At 35.9% G+C, this 20,533-nt stretch overlaps 1 protein-coding gene across 7 annotated transcripts in view; it reads left to right on the top strand.

The window, feature by feature from the left end:
* The window catches only part of MRPL1 (mitochondrial ribosomal protein L1), a 70,264-nt gene that overhangs the window by 34,858 nt on the left and 14,873 nt on the right, over positions 1-20,533 (top strand). For 6 of the 7 annotated variants that reach the window (XR_012332079.1, XR_004526705.2, XM_019932771.3 and 3 more), the window contains one exon: positions 20,307-20,388. Coding sequence is in view for 4 of the 7 variants with exons in the window: in XM_019932771.3 (XP_019788330.1) it covers positions 20,307-20,388 (82 nt within the window). In the remaining 3 variants the exon portion in view is untranslated. Of the gene's footprint in view, positions 1-10,114; positions 10,342-20,306; positions 20,389-20,533 lie in introns of all 7 variants that reach the window. The other variant, XR_004526706.2, reaches the window with a different exon arrangement.

Below are 20,533 nucleotides of genomic sequence, written 5' to 3' on the forward strand. Positions count from 1 at the left end.
ACAAGATGCAAAAGCATTTTTAATGGCGAAACAAGTCTTTTCAACAAACGACACTGGAACAATTAGATATCTGTATCTGATAAAATGAACTTTGATCCACACTTCATACCATATATAATTACCTCAAAATGTGTCAAAGACCTAAATGTAAAGCTTAAAATTATAAAACTTCTGGAAGAAAATGTTGGGTCAGGGAGTAATTTCTTAGATATGACACCAACAGCATGATCCACAAAAGAACAAATTGATAAATTGTACTTTTTAAAAATTGAAAGCTTTTTCTCTTTAAAAGATACTGTTAAGAAAATGAAAAGGTAAACTGCAGATTGGGATAAAATATTTGTAAATCATCTGTCTGATAAATCCACGATATATAAAGAACTCTTAAAACTCAACAATAAAACAATCCAGTTTTAAAAATCAAAAGATTTGAACACAACTCACTAAGGGGTGACAAACACACGGCAGACAAATGACAAACATATTGAAAGATGCTCAACATTATTGTTGTTAAGGAAATACAAATTAAAATCACAATGAGATATCATTACACATGTATTGGAATGACTAAAATTAAAAAGACTGATCATACCAACGTTGGTGAGGATGTGGAGCGACTGGAATGTTCATATGCTGCTGTGGGAATGTAAAATGATGCAACCTCTTTGGCAAACAATTTGGTAGATTAAGAAGTTTAATACCCACCTACTATATGATCCTACTACTTCACATTTAGATATTTACTCAGGAGAAGTGGAAACGTATGGTTATGCAAAGATTTGTAAACAAATGCTTATATCAGATTTATTTGTAATAGCCAAAACCCAGAAACATTTCACATGTCCATTGACAGGTGAATGTATAAACAAACTTTGTTATGTCTATACAATTGAATATTCTTTAATACAGTAATAAAAAGAAACAATTGATGCATGCTTTAACATGAATGAATTTTTTAAAAATCATGCTGAATGAAAGAAGCCAGACAAGAAAGAGTACATACTGTGTGATTCCATTTATGTAAAATTCTGGCAAATGCAAAGTAATGTATAGTGACAGAAACTAGACTGGTAGTTGCCTTGGAGACAAGGTGGCTGGGATGGGGTGGGGGAGGAGGGATTACAAAGGAGCACAAGGAATTTGGGGGATGATTGACATGTTTGTTATCCTGACTGGTGATGGTTTGAGTGTATACATATGTCAAAACTTAATAAATTGACACTTTAAAAATGTGCAACATATCCCTTGCAATACTGTTTAGCAATAAGAAGGAACAAACTATGGATACATGCTATGATGTGGACGAACCTCAAAAACATGCTTAGTGAAAGAAAGCAGATGCAGAAACCACATTTATGTGAAATGTCCAAAAAAAGGGTGAAACTGTAAAGACAAAAAGTAGATTAGTGGTTGCCTAGGGTGAGGGGTTGGGAGGAAACAGGCATTAACAGTAAATGTGCCTCAGGGATCATCAGTTTTAAAACTGATTTATGGTGTTGGTTGATAAACGTACTAAAAAATCATTGAATTATAAATTAGAAAATGGTGAATAATGTAATATGCAAAATATGCCTCTATAAAGTTATCAAGTATACCTCAATAAAGTTGTTGAAAAAGGAATAAAAATCTGTCTACAATTGTATCTAATACAATATAACTATTCCATAAAAATATTTATTTTTATAATTATCAGAGGTAACAGATTTTTTTAAAAGATTTCAAAGAAAGTAATATATCTTCCTTAAAAGTTGGCGATTTCCACGAGTGATGTTATTCTTATTACATAGTTGGAAATACTAAAGGTTTATTTTTGTTGTTGCTTTGTTTCTGTTGTTGCCACCTGTATGATACAAGGATTTGATTTAGAATGAGTGTGCAGATGAAGGGGCACTGACAGCATTACATGCCCATTCAGGGTCCGCCTCATTTTGGATAAAAGGGGGCTATCCAGAGCAGGGTCAACAAACGATGTTCGGCCATGGGCCAAATCCAGTTGTGGCCTGTTTTTTTTTTATAACCTGTGAACTAAGAATGTCTTTACAGTTTTAAATGGTTTTAAAAAGCAAGCAAAACAAAGAATTTGCAGAGATTATATGTGGCCTACGAAGCTTAAAATATTTACTGTCTGGATCTTTAGAGAAAAGTTTTGCTGACTCCTAATCTAGAAAGATGTTTTGAGGGAGAGTGAAATGTATTAGTTTTGTGTTTTTATTTGCCTGTATGGGAGAGACTATCTTACTTTAGTTAAATCACCTAGAATTCCCTTGTTATAATTCTGTACTGCCACATTGCTTCAGGATCCAGTTCTAATACTGCTGTAATGTGAAATTGCTCTTGAGTAGTTTAAGCTGGTTTTTCTTCTGTATCAAAGTGATAAATACAATCAGTTGAATGATCTTTCTTAATTATCTGACTTGAGGATTAGCATCTTGGGTATTAGAACTCAACCAATAATGCCTTTGTATATCAGAACTCAACCACTAATGCCTTTGTATATCAGAACTTCACTAATGCTCTTATAGCCAGCCAGTATCTAACATTTGTCCGCATTACTTGCAGGTAAATTAGTTTCCTTCTTAATCTTTCCTACCATTTGTACCTATAGTTTACATATTCATGAAATTGTTTATGTCTGCCCGCACTATCAGATAAAATACTCATATCAGTGGAAATGTCATTCAGATGATATATTGAACATCATGCTGACAGAACAGACTATTGTTGGAATATTTTATTTTTCAGTCTCTTATATTGCTGTTATGTAATCACCATTTATTTTCTCTCTTGGCATGAAGAATAAATTGGTTGGGATAAAAGTGAGTTGCTAGGTGATCAGATTCAAGGGAAATGTCTTAAAGCATAAAACTAAAAATAAAGTTTACAGGGGAGAAAAAGCACATTTCTTCAACTGGACCTTAAGTTTTTTAAAAATGTAAATTATGACTCTTTCCACGAAATAGAAATGAAACTAAGGCAGATTCTCAAAAAATGAAATTGAGACATAATATGTCTCAGTATATATATTCTAAATGGCAGTTTAATTTCAGGTAGTAATTAGATAATTTACAAATGATTAATCTGAGTTTAATATTTAGAAAACAATATCATAGTAATAATTCTGCTGCCCAGATAAACCTGTTGACATTTTAAAATTTTCAAATTAAAGTATTCACTTGGTTAAATTAAAGCGGTTTACAAAACTGTATAAAGGAACACTAAATCCCATCTGTCTGCAATTGTTTTCTTATGGAACTCCTATTAATAGTTTTATCTTGTGCTTCCAGAAATGTTACAGCCTAAACACCCTTGTAAAAATATATATTATATATGGTGAATCAGTATTTTATTTTATAAAAATTTAATTTACACTAAACTTTTCAAACAGTCCTTAAAAGTAATATTGAAAGCGAAAATTTTCATTCCTGGGATTTCATAAATGAGAGTCAGAGTTAAAAATCTTGTCCTTTATTCATTATAAGAATGTTTAGTCAGGTGTATATTTTGACATTACACAAAAAAACTAAACAGTGTCCAGATATTATAGCAGAAACCTGCCAGAATAAAGACTTTGAAGTAATTTTCAAAGGGTGTCTGTTAGTATTTTATAACATACCACAAATCCATTTTATGTCAGCTATGAGGCTCTCAGAAACATGCTTTGTTTTTTCTCAGTGATAGATTGCTTGTTTGATTTAAGAATCTTGGCCTCCAGCCTGCTTTTCCAGATCACTTGTAAGTGTAATTGTAAGCGAGTAAGATTGGTTTTCTTAACTTGTCCTTTATTATAAGGTAAAAGTTCTTTCCAAGTTTCTATTAATGTTGACTTTCCCATTTTACAGAGGCACACATAATATCATTATATTTGTCAAAAACTAAAATGTTCTCTCTCTCCCCCTTCTTTCACTTTTGTTAATATTGACTGCTTCACATTGTTTTGTTTTGTTTTGTTTTTGTTTTGCGGTACGCGAGCCTCTCACTGTTGTGGCCTCTCCCGTTGCGGAGCAGAGGCTCCGGACGCACAGGCTCAGCGGCCATGGCTCACGGGCCCAGCCGCTCTGCGGCATGTGGTATCTTCCCGGACCGGGGCACGAACTCGTGTCCCCTGCATCAGCAGGCGGACTCTCAACCACTGCGCCACCAGGGAAGCCCTGCTTCACATATTTTAAAATCAAAGGTGATAGTGTTGTTAGGTTTCATTTGCTGAGAGTGGTGGAGATCAAGAGATAGAACTTTTCACTAGGAAAAAAAATTCTACAGCTGTAAAATACGGTACATTAGGACTTGTAGTAGGGAGCATTTATCAAGAAGAAAGGACATGAACTGTAGTTTAAAGGAAGATTTGGAATGTGCCTATTTGATGTATTTAACCTATCATAGTATTTCTTACCATAATAAATTATGACTCTCATGGCCTATTATATATACTCCTAAAAGAGCCTGTAAAATTTGACCCATGTTTCTGTATATACGTTTTCAAGTAGCAGCTAACTTTTATGTCTGAATCCAGTTCAATAGAATCTCACATATGTAGAAATAGTTACTGTAGTTTTCATGGGTTTTAGACTTTGATTTTCAAATCAGGTCTAACCTAGAAATCTTCTGGGATTAATAAAGTTAGATAAAGTTTGAGGATAAAAATGTAGATTTGTGTTATAATGCACAATGGACCTTTTAAAGGGTGCAGTGTACTATAAAATCTACTCAGTTTCAGATCATTTTTTGTAGTTTTGGCCCCTTTATAAGTGCTTTGGTGTCAGCACAGAAACTTAGTGGGATTTTCCACACTTTCAAAAGAATGTTTAGTGAGGACCTGCTATATTTCCAATCAACCTTTTTTTTTTATTGAAGCTGATATTTATGCAGATATTTGAGTTAGAATATGATTGAAATCCACATAAAGCCATCTAGGGAAATATTACTTCACATTTCACTTTATAGAACATTAAAAATGAATAAGTACAAAGAAGAATGACTTCTGCATACCAGCTTTTATATTTACACAATTAAAACATCTACATATTTTTATTCTTAAATGCTTACAAAATCTCTATAGGATCATGTCCAATCAACTTTTTCTGTTTAATTTTTCACTTCAAAGTAATTCAAGTATACATGTACATGTATACTTTTAAAGTATACATGTATACTTTATACTTTTTAAAGCTTACATGTAAGCTTTTAAAAATGACTTTTCACTGTAATATTTTCTGAAACACCATAAAATCAGGAATCTTGATGATCTATCTTCATTTTACCTTAGAGCATTGGGGACTCCTTGGTTCATAGCACTTTAGAAAAGAAAATCTAAAGAGAAATTAAATCATATTCATAACATTTTAGGTAAGAAAATAATGAAACATTACATATTTTCTTGGAATTTATTGCTTAATAAAGCTTAGTTAAGCTCTTACTTGAAAGAGCTTAAGCTCTTATTTTTAAATACCCTCAATGTTAGCATATCTTTTTCCTCAGTTTTTTATTTCGCAAAATTTTAAATGAATGGAAAGGTTGAAAGAATAGTATAACAAACACCTATATACTCATCACCTAGATTCACCAATTTTGTCACATTTGGTTAGAAAAACTAGGATAAGTAGTTTGCTTAGAGAAAATAGTAGATATTCTTTTATATTTTCTAAACCACTTAAAATTAAGTTGCAGACATCATAACACTTCATTCATCATAACACTTTTATTTGCATATAAAATACGCAAATATTTTATATGCATAATTTATATGTATAGCCTAAGAATAGGACATTCTTCTGTATATGTTTTTTTTAATTTATTTTATTGAAGAATAGTTGATTTACAATGTGTTAATTTCTACTGTACAGCAAAGTGATTCCGTTATACATATATATACATTCTTTTTCCTATTCTTTTCCATTATGGTTTATTGCAGGATATTGAATATAGTTCCCTCTGCTATCCTGTGTATGTTTTTTAAAGTACTTTTGTTTTTTAGTGTAGTTTGTAGAATTTATTGCTATTTTTTTCTATTTATAAATTATTGATTTGCTTTTTCTTTATTATATTATCTTGAGATTTGTTTTGTTTTATAATTTTCTAAGTTTTATATGAGGTTTGTGAGGGTTTTTTTTTCTTAATAAGAGTTTAAATTTGTGAATTTGCCTCTAATTACATGTTTGATATTTAGTTTTCTTGTCATTGTTTTCTAAATAATCTGCCGTGGGACTTTTTAGTCTTATTTGGGAGAGTATTTTAAAATTTTGGAACCTTTTTTGACTTTTAAAATTTTTACTATATTCTAGTTTGACTGCCTTATGGTTGAAGACTGCATCCTTTTTAGTTTCTACTTTTAAAAAATTCCTCAAGACTTTCCTTGTGGCCCATAGTATAAGATTAATATTCTTTTTCCAAGTATCACATGGACACTTGAAAATAACATGTGCTCTGATGCTTCCAGGTAAAGATGGATTGAATGCATACCACAGTAGTAACTGATTAGAAAATGTCAAATCTTAAGTCAGCAATGGAGAAAGCCAAAATATTAATATAATTTAAATTTCAGGATCTTTAAAAAGGCTAGGATCTGGCTCTAGATATCTCTGGAACTGAGTGTTAATGGTATGTGTGGGGATGGGGCAAGAACCTTCTGAAATAGGATTAGTTGAAAACTCTTGAAGAGTTTTACATATTTCATGACTCTGGGTAACTGCCCTTTCCCATGCTAGCAGATGGTGGGAAAGATTAAAACAAAGGTCTCTTACTGGGGGAGATCAGGAGTTGAGAAAATTGAAAACAGGGAGATTAAGTGAATATATGTATATGGAATGTTGAGAAATCCTTCCCTCCTCCCCACCCAGTCCTCTTCCCTTACCTTGCTCTCAGAATTCTGGCCACCAATCTAGGCAGGAGATTAGATGAGGATTAATTCAAGAATAATTATAATAGGCTTTTGAGCAGCTTTGTAATATTTTCCTTACCATTTGAACATTCATGGTGGTTTTACTTTTTCAGTCTCTGGATGAAGTAGTAGTTCATTTCTGGTACTCTGATGAAAATTGACATGATTTAAAAATAATTGTTATTATTTGTAGGGGTTTTTTTTAATGTAGTTTTTTTTTTTTTTCCCGGTACGCGGGCCTCTCACTGTTGTGGCCTCTTCCGTTGCGGAGCACAGGCTCCGGACGCGCAGGCTCAGCGGCCATGGCTCACGGGCCCAGCTGCTCCGCGGCATGTGGGATCTCCCCGGACCGGAGCACGAACCCATGTCCCCTGCATCGGCAGGTGGACTCTCAACCACTGCGCCACCAGGGAAGCCCTATTTTTTCCTTCTTTTAATAGCTCTCTGAAGTTTTTCTTTTCTATTTTCTTTTTTTTTTTCTCTTCTCTACTCTTCCCTACCTCCTTGTTCATCCACCTATATGTTGGAAAGACATGAAAAATAGAATTAAATTTATGGGAAAATTAATGTGAATTAGTTGAAAGTGAATACCACACACTAGTTTTTCAATGAAATACAACTAACTTTGATAACATAGAGTATCTAATCCAAAAATGTTGCTTGATAGATGCTGCCTCGTTAATTATGCTATGTAATTAACAAATCAATGGTTTATATTAAAGAGTGTTTTTAATGTAAATGTTCCCTAAAGATGTTTAAATATTTTCCTGTAATCTCAATTCATATTCATTATATCACATTCATTACATCATATTCATTACATTCACATTCATTACATATTTGAATGTAATGAATTCATTTGAATGTAATGAATTAAAACATATTTGACAGTCTTTGAATTATTACTAATTCCAAATTAGTGGCGTCAGTAAGTTTATTTGGAAACATTGATTCCTCCTGTGAGTGGAGTCCTACTTTTCCTATTTATTTTCTTATGTCACAAGACAGATTCCTACTAGTATCCTGTGAAATCAACTTAAATAAATAAAAGAGTAAAGTATTCTGAAGAAACTATACTTTCAAAATATGTATGCCACTTGTTCTGTTTTAATTTAGAAACTACTGCTATTTCTTTTAATTTATTAATATTGAATTAGAACATAAATTCTTAAATAATTTGGATTGAGGAAGACTTCTAAAAACTTCATTAAATATAATTGAAATTTTGAAGAACATCTTTTAAATGTAATATAATAGCCTAGCTTTGACATGAATGGTTATCATAGCATTAAAGGAAAAACAACTGGAACCCTTTTACAATCATGTAAATATCCAGATTTTGAAGACTTGTAAATAATAATGCTATTGGCAAATCAAACCATTTTCTTAAAAGAAAAAAAAAAAAACAGGATAGGACATCTCAGATTTCTGTTTATAATAAATCATGCCAAGACCTGATTTAATTACTGTTTCTTGTCTGGGTTTCAAATATACTTGGATCTTTGACATACTTAATATAAAGGCAGTGTCTTTGATGTGCTTTTCCCCCCTCTTTTTAAAGTTGTAGACATGGTCCATTCATAGGTGTGTATCACTATGTTTTGCTTGTGTAATAGTGAATTGTTTTGTGGCAAGAATATTGTCAACTTGCCAGCTGATAAAAGGTGATGTATATGGTAACAAAAATAAACAAGTTCAGGGCAAGGGAATATAAACATAGTAAAATCTTTTGTTGAAATCAGAGCCTTCAATTTTAGCGAACATGTTAGAACAGGAAAAGTGAACGTGTTGGAGTTCAGTTAAACCAGTTGTGAGTAGTGTAGAGCGTGGAAAATGAAGCCTTATTTTGAAGCATCTAGATCCACAAGTTGAGAAAGTGGCAAGCAAGGAGTATTGCTTAAATCAATTAGATACAAACAATAGTTGGATACAAGGAGGCAGCTCATTGGTTCATGGCTCATTGCCACTTCCCCTCCTTTTTCCTCCATTTCTTCCAGTTGATGATTAACTTTTCTTTCATTGCATTATTTTTGGTATATTGCAGTGTACTGTGTCATAGATAAGGAAATTTAAAGGTGGAAAATAAACTGTAGAATATAAAAGTCAAATTCTGTACTTTTTAGTTCTCAATAAAAATAAAGGAGGTAGACTGGCAGTAGATCTTAGATTTCTAAAAGTATGGGGCTAAGAAAGAGGAGAAAATAATGTTTATCCTGGACCCAGTAATGTGCCAGCATTTTGCTTGATGCTTTATTGTGAGAGATGTATATTTATTTAACTGGGATGAATAGTCTTTGTAGTATTTTAGGGTATATCCATTGTATGGATTTTTATCAGTGTTCTTACCAGTAGTCATATTAGAATTAAAAATAGTTTATTATCATTTTTAGTTTTCTTATCTATACTGTCATGAAATCAGATGATAATTTCCCAGAACTTCAATCAGATATAAATAATAGCATAAGAAAAACCATACCATTTGAGAGAAGCAGCTAACTTTGCTTTTTAATTCATTGCAGTAACTCAACAATATAGTGATCATTGATCAATAGAATAACACATGATGAAAAATATGTGACATAACATGCAGTAGGGAAGTAAACTGACTTGCTTTCCTTTGTTTGCCAACCCATTTGTTAATAAGTAATTGTCAGTACACTGCACACACAGCTTTCTTTTGTTAGCTTTATTTCAAAAAGCAGTGAAAAGTATGATAGCTTTTACTGAATTCTGTCTTTATCCAAATCCTTGTAGAAGAAATTGAATGGATCTGAAAGATAATTCCCTGCGATTTTCATTAGTGTTACTTCTAAACAAATAATAGCATTTAGTAATATAGTATTTACAGTAAACAATAAAACATCTATAAGATCCTATTATGAATTATTAAATATATTAAATGTAACACAGAATTACGGATTTTTCAGACAACTTTATCATGAGCAATGATGAAGGCTGCTTTTGCCTTACAGCACCCATAGATTTTGGTAAAGATATTGATTTGTTAAAGTGATGTAAAGCATAAATCATACTACAACTTGTCTTTGCATGAATTTTTGTATACTTGGAGATAAATAATGTATTCTAATACAGGAGTTGGAAAACAATGGCTCTGTGGTCTGTTTTTGTACCACCTGTGAGCTTAGAATGGTCTTTTAAGAGGTTGTATAAAAAAAAGAATATGCAGCAGAAATCATATGTGACCCTCCAAGCCTAAAATATTTACTCTTTGGTCCTTTACAGAAAAAGTTTGCCAACCCTAAAATATAAACATATAAAACCTAAGCCTGAGAAGTTCTGGTTCCAAGTGAGATGGTGTAATAATCACATGACACCCTATCTCTCTCAGTGAGTGCACCTATTATAAAACCTGGACAGAAGGCATGGAGCAGCTATTTGAAGACTCTGAAAAGTCAATAGTAGCAGGTGAATTAGGGAAGACCAGAATTTGAAGTACCACCAAACTGGCGGTGAGTTTGCCATTTTTCCTTTTGTGTTGTCACATGGCCTGGTCTCAACATAGCCTGAAACCGGGAAGCAGACATCAATGCAGGCAGAGAGCCCCAGGAGAGCTCTAGGAAAAGCCCTCTACCTCAGGCTTGGGAAATAGAGATCATGGCTCCTAACAGTGACAGTGGGTGCAGAGGAAGACACAGGTATCTAAAATTGAGAAATGGGGTTGCCTCACTTTCTGATTGGAGGATCTATGGTCTCAAGAGGTAGGGGCATGCACCCATTTCTTATCTTCTCTGTCTTCCTGCCAGTTGGCCCCCACTGCCAGAACAGTTGGAGGAAGTAAGAGGCAAAATGTAAATAAAACCTCAGCTTTCTGGGCAGAGTGCTGAAAAGGAGAGCCTCAGGGAACCAGAAAGTACTGGGGATATCAAGGGGCAGGGTACTTAGGAAAGGGATCTCATAAAAATTATGTGTTAACTTCTGGAGCTGAAATTAATGGAGGTGACAGAGGAAAGAGTCAAAGAACTTGAAGGTAGATCATAAAAATTATTCAATCTAAAAAACAGAGATGAAAGATAGGAAAAAAAAAAAGACCATCAAGGCCCTATGGGACGATAACAAAGATCTAACTTTCATATCGGTGTCTCAAAAGGAAAGGAGGAAATATTGTGCAGAAAATTACTTTTTTAAAAAATGGCAAGATTATGGAGAAACTCTCATACATTGATGGTTGGAATACAAAATAATACAGCCGCTCTAGAAAACAGTTTAATAATGTCTTGTAAAGCTAAATATACGTTTACTGTAAGGTCCACCAGTTCCATTCCCATAGAGTTGAAACATTTGTGGTGAAATCAAAACTTAACGTTCACACAAGTATCTGAACACAAATATTTATAGGAACTGTAGTGATAATCATCAAAAGATGGAAAAATCTCAGTTATCCTTCTATGTGTGAATGGATTAAAAAAAAAAACGTGGTACATCCGTATAATGGAGTATGACTCAGTGATAAAAAAAGGTATGAACTATTGATAGACACAACAATTTAGGTCAGTCCCAAAAGGTTACATACTGTAACCTGAGTGAAAGTAGTCTCAAAAGGTTACATACTGACACCAAAAGCACAGGTAACAAAAGAGATAAATTGTATTTTATCAAAACAAGACTTTTGTGCATCAGAGGACACTATCAACAGAATGATATGGCGAGCCACTGAATGGCAGAAAATATCTGCAAACTATATATATACCTGATAAGAGACTTGTATCTAAAATATATAAAGTACTCTTATAACTCAATAATAAAAAGATAAAGTGAGCAAAGTATCTGAACACACATTTCTCCAAATAAGATATACAAATAGCCAATAAACACATGAAAAGATGCTCAGCATCATTAGCCATCAGGAAAACGCAAATTAAAACCAAATGAGATACTGCACTACACCTACTGAAATGGCTGTTACCAAAAGAACACACATTAGTGTTGGCGAGAATGGGGAGCATTGCTGGTGGGGATGTGAAGTGGTGCAGCTGCTGTGGAAGATGGTGTGGCGGTTCCTCAAAAAGTTAAACAGAATTACCATAAGATCCATCAATTCCACTTATAGATATATACCCCAAAGAATTGAAAGCAGGGACTCAGAGAGGTATATGTATACCCATGTTCATAGCAGCATTGTTCACAATAGCCAAAAGGTGGAAGCAATCCAAGTGTCCATCTAAGGCTGGACGGATAAACAAAATGCATATGTACATACAGTAGAATATTATTCAGCCTTAAAAAGGCAGGAAATTCTGACACTTGCTACAACGTGGATGAGACTTAGAGACATCATGCTAAATGAAATAAGCCAGTTACAAAAGGACAAATATATGATTCCACCAAATATTTGTCCCAAAGGACAAATATTATATGATTCCAAATGTGATATGAGGTACCTAGAGCAGTTAAATTCATAGAAACAGAAAGTAGAATGGTAGTTGTCAGGGGCTGGGGGTTGAAGGGAATGGGGAGTTAGTGTTTAATGGGTACAGACTTTTAGATGCAGGAGATAGGGTTCTAGAGATAGATGGTGGTCAGAGTTGTACAACAATGTGAATTATGGAGGAAAGAAAATGAAGGTTACATGTAATTATTCCTTTTGTGTGACATTTTTTTTTTTTTTTTTTTTTTTTGTGGTACGCGGGCCTCTCACTGTTGTGGCCTCTCCCGTTGCGGAGCACAGGCTCCACACGCGCAGGCTCAGCGGCCATGGCTCACGGACCCAGCCGCTCTGCGGCATGTGGGATCTTCCCAGACCGGGGCACGAGCCTGCATCCCCTGCATCGGCAGGCGGACTCTCAACCACTACGCCACCAGGGAAGCCCTGTATGACATTTTTAAAGAGATGAAAAGTTGCCAGGGATTAGGAGTGGCTAAGAGAGGCCACATCAGGGATGAGGAAGGATTTTTTGGGTTCTGTGTCCAGTACTGTGGTAGTAGTTACTCAAATATATGCAGGAGTTAAAACTTATAGAACCGTACACCCCCAAAAAGGTTACTTTTACTGCCTTTCAATTCAAAAAATATAATTAAATATATACATAAGTCTGTAACAACATAATTAGCTGTTAGGACCCATGGTGGTGGGGGGATGTGGAGGTCTGGGTCTATCCCTCCGTACCAAAAGTGAGAATGGTTTTTATTTTGTTTCAGCGAAACGTGAAGAAATAAAGTATGCCTTGTCATTTATAGCATCTTTTTTTTTTTTTTTTTGCGATACGCGGGCCTTTCAGTGCTGTGGCCTCTCCTGTTGCGGAGCACAGGCTCCGGACGCGCAGGCTCAGCGGCCATGGCTCACGGGCCCAGCCGCTCTGCGGCATGTGGGATCTTCCTGGACCGGGGCACGTGTGCCACCGTGTCCCCTGTATCGGCAGGCGGACTCTCAACCACTGCGCCACCAGGGAAGCCCCATTTATAGCATCTTAAAGGACTGGTTTTATAGTTTAAAATGCTAAACTAAAACTAGTTTTTTTTTAATCAACAGGTGATAACATGCACATAATAATAATATTTGAAAAATACTGAATAGCATAAATAAGAATATAAACGTTATTTTAAAATTGCAATTGGTAACATTTTAGTGCTTTTCACTACTGCTCTTTCTCTATGCATGCATTTGTGTGTGTGTGTAGCAGAGCAGAAACCTTATTCAGAAACCTTGATGAAGGAATGGAAAAGGGAAGCCTCGAGCCCTAAAAACACCTTCTCCTTGAGGGGAGGGGAGTAAATGAATTTTAAGGGGTAGGAGGCAGGCATATCATCAGGGCTCTAGGAAAGGGGAGGAGATTTCCAAGGCACTATGCATTTATTTTTTATGTAATTGCTGTCATACTATATATTGAGTTTTCTATTCTCTTTTCCTTAAATACTCTATCTTAAATATTCTCCAAAATCATTAAAATTCTTACGGAGTATTATTTTCATAGCTGTATTGTGGATATATCTTAATTTATTCAATTTTACTCCTTTTCTTGGGCATTTAGGTTGTTTCCAGTATCACTCATTATTATAAGCATGATTCCTTTGAACATAAATTCACATAAATTCTCATGTGCACAGAATGCAGTCTGTGTGTAAATGTACAGCTCTGTTGAAAAGTCTGAATTTAATGGAGTACAAACATGAAACAGTCTTCTCCATCCCCCGATTCCAAGTGTGCCATGTACAATTTTTCTTCTCTGTTATGCACAGGCATGTTAGGTGACAGGCATGATTCTAGTGGCTCTCAGTAATTAAAAGTGCAGTGAGATTCAGTTCAAAAATGTGGTCTGCTATCCAGAGATTTTCCTTGTTCAATTTGGAACCAGGCTTTTATAGCTCGTGATCTGAAGCAGGGAGGGCTTAGTAAAATTTCACTCACACCTTCTCCCACTCTAGACTGTAGAGTGCTGCAGTGACTTGATGCAGTTCTAAATACCTCACCCTACTCCCTGTTCCAGGCCTAACTCTTCTGTGGTAGAGGCTTAACAAAGGGAATAAGGGAGAAGTGGCAAATTCCCCGTCTTATCTGCCTGTATTTGTGGTCCCCACTTTGGTTGTTGCCACTTCTCTGGCCAGTGACCAGCTCTTACTTATTTGATGTCCTTCAAGCATATGTTCAGCAAACTAGTATATTCTTCTGGCAGTGCCCCCAGTCTCTACACAAGAGCCTCTTGGAGCCTTGCCTCTTGGCCTGCTTCTCCTTAGCGTGGTTGTTGATTATGGTGAGAACTTTTCAGCCTTAATTGTTGGCGTCTTTCTTTAAAATATAGGGCACGCAGTACATGCCTTTTTTGCTTTCAGATTTAGGCCCTGGTCATCAGTCCTGAAGAAACTTCCAGAAAGGCCCCATGCAACATCTTGTTTCAAGTGCATATATAGAATATACGGCAGTTGTTGAAACAGTTGCTAAGCATTTTTCCTACTTTTATTTTAAATGGCAGTGCAATTCTTAGCTTGACAAAACATTTTTTTGCCTCGTCTGCATAATAGATGCATTGTACGATACCAAAAGTCTATCAGCACCCAACAAAGCTTTCTGTTAAACACAACAAAACAAAAATCTTTTCTGCTTTAGCAAAAAGTAATGGTTTCTTTTGCCCATTCACTTTCTCAGACATACTTTGGTCTATCTTCCACAACAGAGGTCTGCAAACTGTGGCCTGTGGGCCACTTCCAGCTCTCCAGCTGTTTTTGTAAGTAAAGTTTTCTTGAAGCACAGCTGTGGTCATTTGTTTATGTATTGTCTGTGATGACTTTTGCACCACAACAGCAGAACTGAGTATTTGCGACAGAAACCGTTAGGCCTGCAAAGCCCAAAATATTTACTGTCTGACCATTTACAGAGAAAGTTTGCCAACTCCTGTTTTACACCCTTCCTCTAAAATTCTTTCCAAAACGTAAACCAGAAATACCATTTGTCTGCTTAAAAACATTAAGTAGCTTCTCACTGTTGACAGAATATATTCTAAAATCTTTAGCTTTACATTCAAATCTTTTTATAATTTAGTGTCAAATCACTATGTCAAGTTCAAATTCAGGATTTCCTGTTATTTTCAGTGATGCAGCTTGAAGTCTAGAGTTACAAATTGGCAGCTTACAGGCTGAGTTTGGCCCCCAGACTTGTTTTGTTTTATTGATTCAGCATTTAAAAACTAGATAATGTCACATAGAAATCCAGGTTTCTAGTTGTTCTTCACCAGTCAAGAGTTCTGGTAAACCGGCCTCAGAGCCCTCAGTGTAACATTCTGTTAGCACTCAGTGGCTGCTGCCTCTTCCCTATGGAGCAGTGCTCTCCACCTATGCACAGCCTGTGCCCCGTGGGTCCTGTATGCATATGCACTCAAACCCAGTCCTCTTCAATCATGCATGTTACCTGCTGTGGCCACTGTAGCCATTTGAGTTTGCAACCCTGGGCCTAGATATAGTGAGCTGCCTTCTGGTCACCTGATCCACCTGTTCTCACATTACCTCTTGCTGCTCCATCTGCCTAGAAGATCCTCTTTGTCCTTCAGAATTCTTCATCCTTTAAGACTCATTTAAAATATAACCTTTGTGAAGCCTTCTCTGCCAAAGGCAGTCACTTCTTCCTCTCTACCCTTGTGGCACTTTGTTCATTTGATTAGAGTAGCACCTGTCATGTTGTATTTTAGTGACCAGATGGTGAGCTCCTTGACGTTAAGGTTTGTATCTTACTCATCTTTCTGTTCCTAGTCCCCAGCATGTTGCCCAACAAAGAGTGAAGGCCAAGTAAATGTTGCTGAATTGTACGCCGTTAACATCTAAAAACTGGGAAGGTAGGAAAGGATTCATTAGGTGCAAAGAAAAATTCATATTTTTCCCACTTAAATGTATATTCTTTCCCTTTCAGTATTTCACTTAGTTTCCTCTTTTTCTCCCCTTAGTTTATAACCAACTCATTTGTGTTTCCCAGACAACTGACACTTTAATTTTCATTAAGGATTACCAACACTTACTAGCTGTGTCCAGGGTTACAAGCTAATAAATGGTGGAAATGGGGTTCAAAGTCACATTTCTCTGCCTTTAGAGCTCATGCACATAGCTGCTGAGCCACTCCTTATCATGTGCATGCTTTTGAATAAGTTACAAAGTTTTCTAAGTCTCAGTTTCTAATTGTAAAAGAGGAATGATAGGGCTTCCTTGGTGGCGCAGTGGTTGTGAGTCTGCCTGCCGATGCGGGGGACACGGGTTCGTGCCCTGGTCTGGGAAGATCCCGCATGCTGTGGAGCGGTTAGGCCCGTGAGCCATGGCTGCTGAGCCTGCGCGTCTGGAGCCTGTGCTCTGCAACGGGAAAGGCCATAACAGTGAGAGGCCCGCGTACTGCAAAAAAAAAAAAAAAAAAAAAAAAAGAGGAATGATAATGGTTCCCATCTTTTAGGATACGTGGGAGAAATGAATGAGAATATCTATGTAATGCTTAGAACAGAGTTTGTCTTAGAGTAAGCACCCAATAAATAGAGCTGCTCTAGTATTATTATTACTATTATTATTACTGCTGCCACTGCTGCTGCTACTACTTCTACTACTACTGTTACTTAATGTATAGGAGATACACAGACTGTCTTGTCTTCCTTTTCTTGGTTTAGACTTTCAGGAGTCAAGGAAATTGAGTGTTGGCCCACCTGCAGAAACCATTGCCAGGCTACCCTATTTGTAACCCTAGAACATTGCACTTGGAAGGTGTTTTGGAGGTCAGGTGTTCTAACAAGTGCTTATCCAAAGCAGCAGTCCTCTCTGCAGTTCCCAGCTAGAGATGATCAGTCATCTAGAGGCTGTTACAACATTTACAGTGACAGAAGCTGGCCACTTTAGGTGGAAAATATGATTGTTTAAAAACTATGCACACACACTTTGCTTTTTCTTTTTCTTTTTGTCCTCTGTAAAATGTAGAAAATTAAGTTGAATCCTTTTTCCATACTGTTGTCCTTAGTCCTTCAAAGTATTTGAGCCAAATTAAACAGCGACACTGGTGGTTTTCAGAGTGTAGCCCTTTTAACTTGAGCCCCTTTCCTCAGGAGCCTTTCTTCTCTCTTCCCCTTTCTTTTATTCAAAGAATCCTCAAAGACCCTAAAAGCATAGGCTAAAATTTTTGTGTGCCTGTGTGCATTTTTCTGGTGCAAGTTTTGATAACCCGAAAAAAGTTTAGGAATCACTGTCTTAGACACTCTCATGACTATAGTTTATCCTGCATATGTCTGCATCTCAAAGGGACAAACAATAGTTAAGGACCACAGTTTTTTAGTTTTCTCATAATGGTAGAGAGTGATTGAAAACAAAGGTTAGGAATTGCATAGAAAGAGGAAAATCTGAGAGTTAAAGCAAAGAGGTATAGTTCAGCTGTATCGATTGAGCCACCTCCCTGACATCTTTGGGAAGTCTTCCGTCTAGTCTGCTTAGGGAATTATTTCTGATATAATAAGGATGTTAAGCAGAAGGGAGGATTCAGTAAATCAGTCTTTTCTTAAAAACGTTTATGCTACAGAACAAGGAATAACTATTTTGCCCTGTAGTGGACAATCACTTTAGCTAAACATAGGTACTGTTATGACTATTATATATTCAAATACACACATATGTACACACAGAAATACAGTGCTTAACATAGTTCAATATCGCCTTCAAGGTCAACCCCTTCCACTCCCCCAGCCCCCACTTTTTTCCTGCTTTGCCAAGTCTAATGCTCTGCTATTGAGAATCTAACAGATGATATATCCTCAAAATGGTCCTCCTTACCTTTGTCAGGCCACAGAATGTTACGGTGTGGAAAAGCACTACTGGAAGAACAGAGCAACTGAGATATAGATGGAGAAGCTTGTAAATGTTGCTTTCCTGAGTTATCTCTAGATCATTGTCGGCCCAAATAAATTTCCTATGCAAGTTTTGATAAATGCATGCATGCATGCATACATTTTTTTTACATAGCTCTTTGTCATCAGTAGTCAATTGTGTAATCCAAGTTATGCCCATAAAATATATCTTTTTCATAATTTTACAAAATATCTAAAAGAAAAAGTAAAGTGAGGTATTATGGCTAAAAATATATTTTAAGATTCAGTAGAGGACATAGTACTGATAATTAGAGGTGCTAAAATTTGGACAAAAGTGTAAACTATATTTTTGGGTTTTTTTGTTTTTGTTTTTTGCGGTACGCGGGCCTCTCACTGTTGTGGCCTCTCCCCCTGCGGAGCACAGGCTCCGGACGCGCAGGCTCAGCGGCCATGGCTCACGGGCCCAGCCGCTCTGCAGCACGTGGGATCTTCCCGTACCGGGGCACGAACCTGTGTCCCCTGCAACGGCAGGCGGACTCTCAACCACTGCGCCACCTGGGAAGCCCTAAACTATATTTTAAAACAATTTGTATATTTTAAAACTTAATGAAACCATTGAAGTCATCTGTTTTGCATTTCTTTTTTGTTCTTCTTGTTGTTTGGGTTTTTTTGTTTTGCATTTCTAAAGCCTTATGTTGTTAGGTTATTGTAAGAATGGCAATATAAGTCTGCAGAAAGTATAGTTACAAAAATCTGAGAAGTTTAGTATATACAGTCCAACAAGTATAGCTTGTAACTATCAAGGAAGATATACTGGAACTCTTGCTTTTTCTTGTATCTATTGCTTTCCCAAATCTAAGGTAGGTATAGGTCTTTACAAAGGGTAAAGGAACTCCTTAGAGCTGTGTTGGTTACTTAAGTTGATAATAGAAAGGAGGACATTTTGAGGGAAAGTGGAGAATTAAGAGAGGAATGAAAGGACACATGTTGATACTCTTGGTGTTTTGTTTTGTTTTCTTTTTTTTACCATAGCAAATGTAAGGTGCCCTGTCTGTCAGTGAACTACGTACTTCAATACAACTTAAAGTCTATAAGTTCTGTGGATTTAATAAGGAGAACTAAGCATTGCTTGATTTTTTTCCCTCTCCAAACTCCCACTTGTGGATTGGCATAAAGTGAAAATTCCTCCAGTAATGCCCAAGCCTTCTCATTTAGGGTTTGGTACTGCATCATGCCTAAGTGAATGTCGAATAAATGTTGTCTGATGATGATGAGAATAATTTGTTTCAGGAGGAATTCTCTTTATGCTTATGTACTACATTTCTCACAGTGGTCTCAAGAGTCATTGGAAAACAGAATTCTTGTTTGAACTCTTACTGTCTAATTTTTGCCAATTACACTATTATAAGTTTTATATGAATTTTAAAAACTGGATTCATTTGGCAAAGTGCAAAATCCTCTAAACTTAGGAATGCAATAGAACTGATTTTAACTGGTATATTTAAGAAGAATAACATGCACTGAATTTGAATGGTAAACTCAAGGACTTTCCAAAGATGTATGCTGGGTTTAGGTGTTTTATGAATAGGGCTCATTCACTATATATTTACTTACTGTAGCTTTTACTAAGTAGCAGGATAATTGTTATTGCAGAGTTAGAGTGTTAGCATAGCATCTTGAAAATGTCTCTGTGTGGGATACGTTATGTGAATGTGCGTTGTCAAGTAGTTTCATTTTGGACTTTTGAAAGCGTTAACTTCTAAATATTTTCTTAGTTTATTTTAAAAAATAAACAACTTGAAAAAAAAATATCACTAATTCCTTGGTGGTAGGGAAAGGGTGGGGGGAATGGTGTATTCTGCCCCAGGATATGCTTTGGGGAAATTACTTGGAATTCAAGGAATCACAAGTGGAGCAACTTTAAAACACTTTGCTATAACGTGTTCTAAAAGGTAATTAAGTCTTGACATGTAAAGACGTGTTAATGTAGTATTCTGAAAAAAGTTATGGAAGTTTTTTTCTTTCACAGTAGGGTCTCCTAATACATAATTTGCACTAGTTGAATATTTGAAAAAACTGTCTGGAACAACTACTGATACAGTTACCAAAAATTGTATTATCATCTCACTTTCACATCATTAACGTTACATATCCTTTTCTTTCAGCTGGATATGTCAAGTGACCAGATAGCTGCCAATCTGCAAGCAGTTATCAGTGAAGTTTGTAGGCAAAGACCGCTGAATTTGGGTAAGTGGTTCCCTGGGGTAGATTTCCTTGTAGCTCTGTGATACTTTAAAAATGTAAAATATTAAGAAAACAATGCAGTTAATATGCAACTGCAATAGCAATAATATTTCCAGGGATTAAAGAAATACAACTTAATTCTCCAAAG

The sequence above is a fragment of the Tursiops truncatus genome, chromosome 5 (assembly GCF_011762595.2).
Source record: "Tursiops truncatus isolate mTurTru1 chromosome 5, mTurTru1.mat.Y, whole genome shotgun sequence".
NCBI classification, from domain to species: Eukaryota; Metazoa; Chordata; class Mammalia; order Artiodactyla; family Delphinidae; genus Tursiops; species Tursiops truncatus.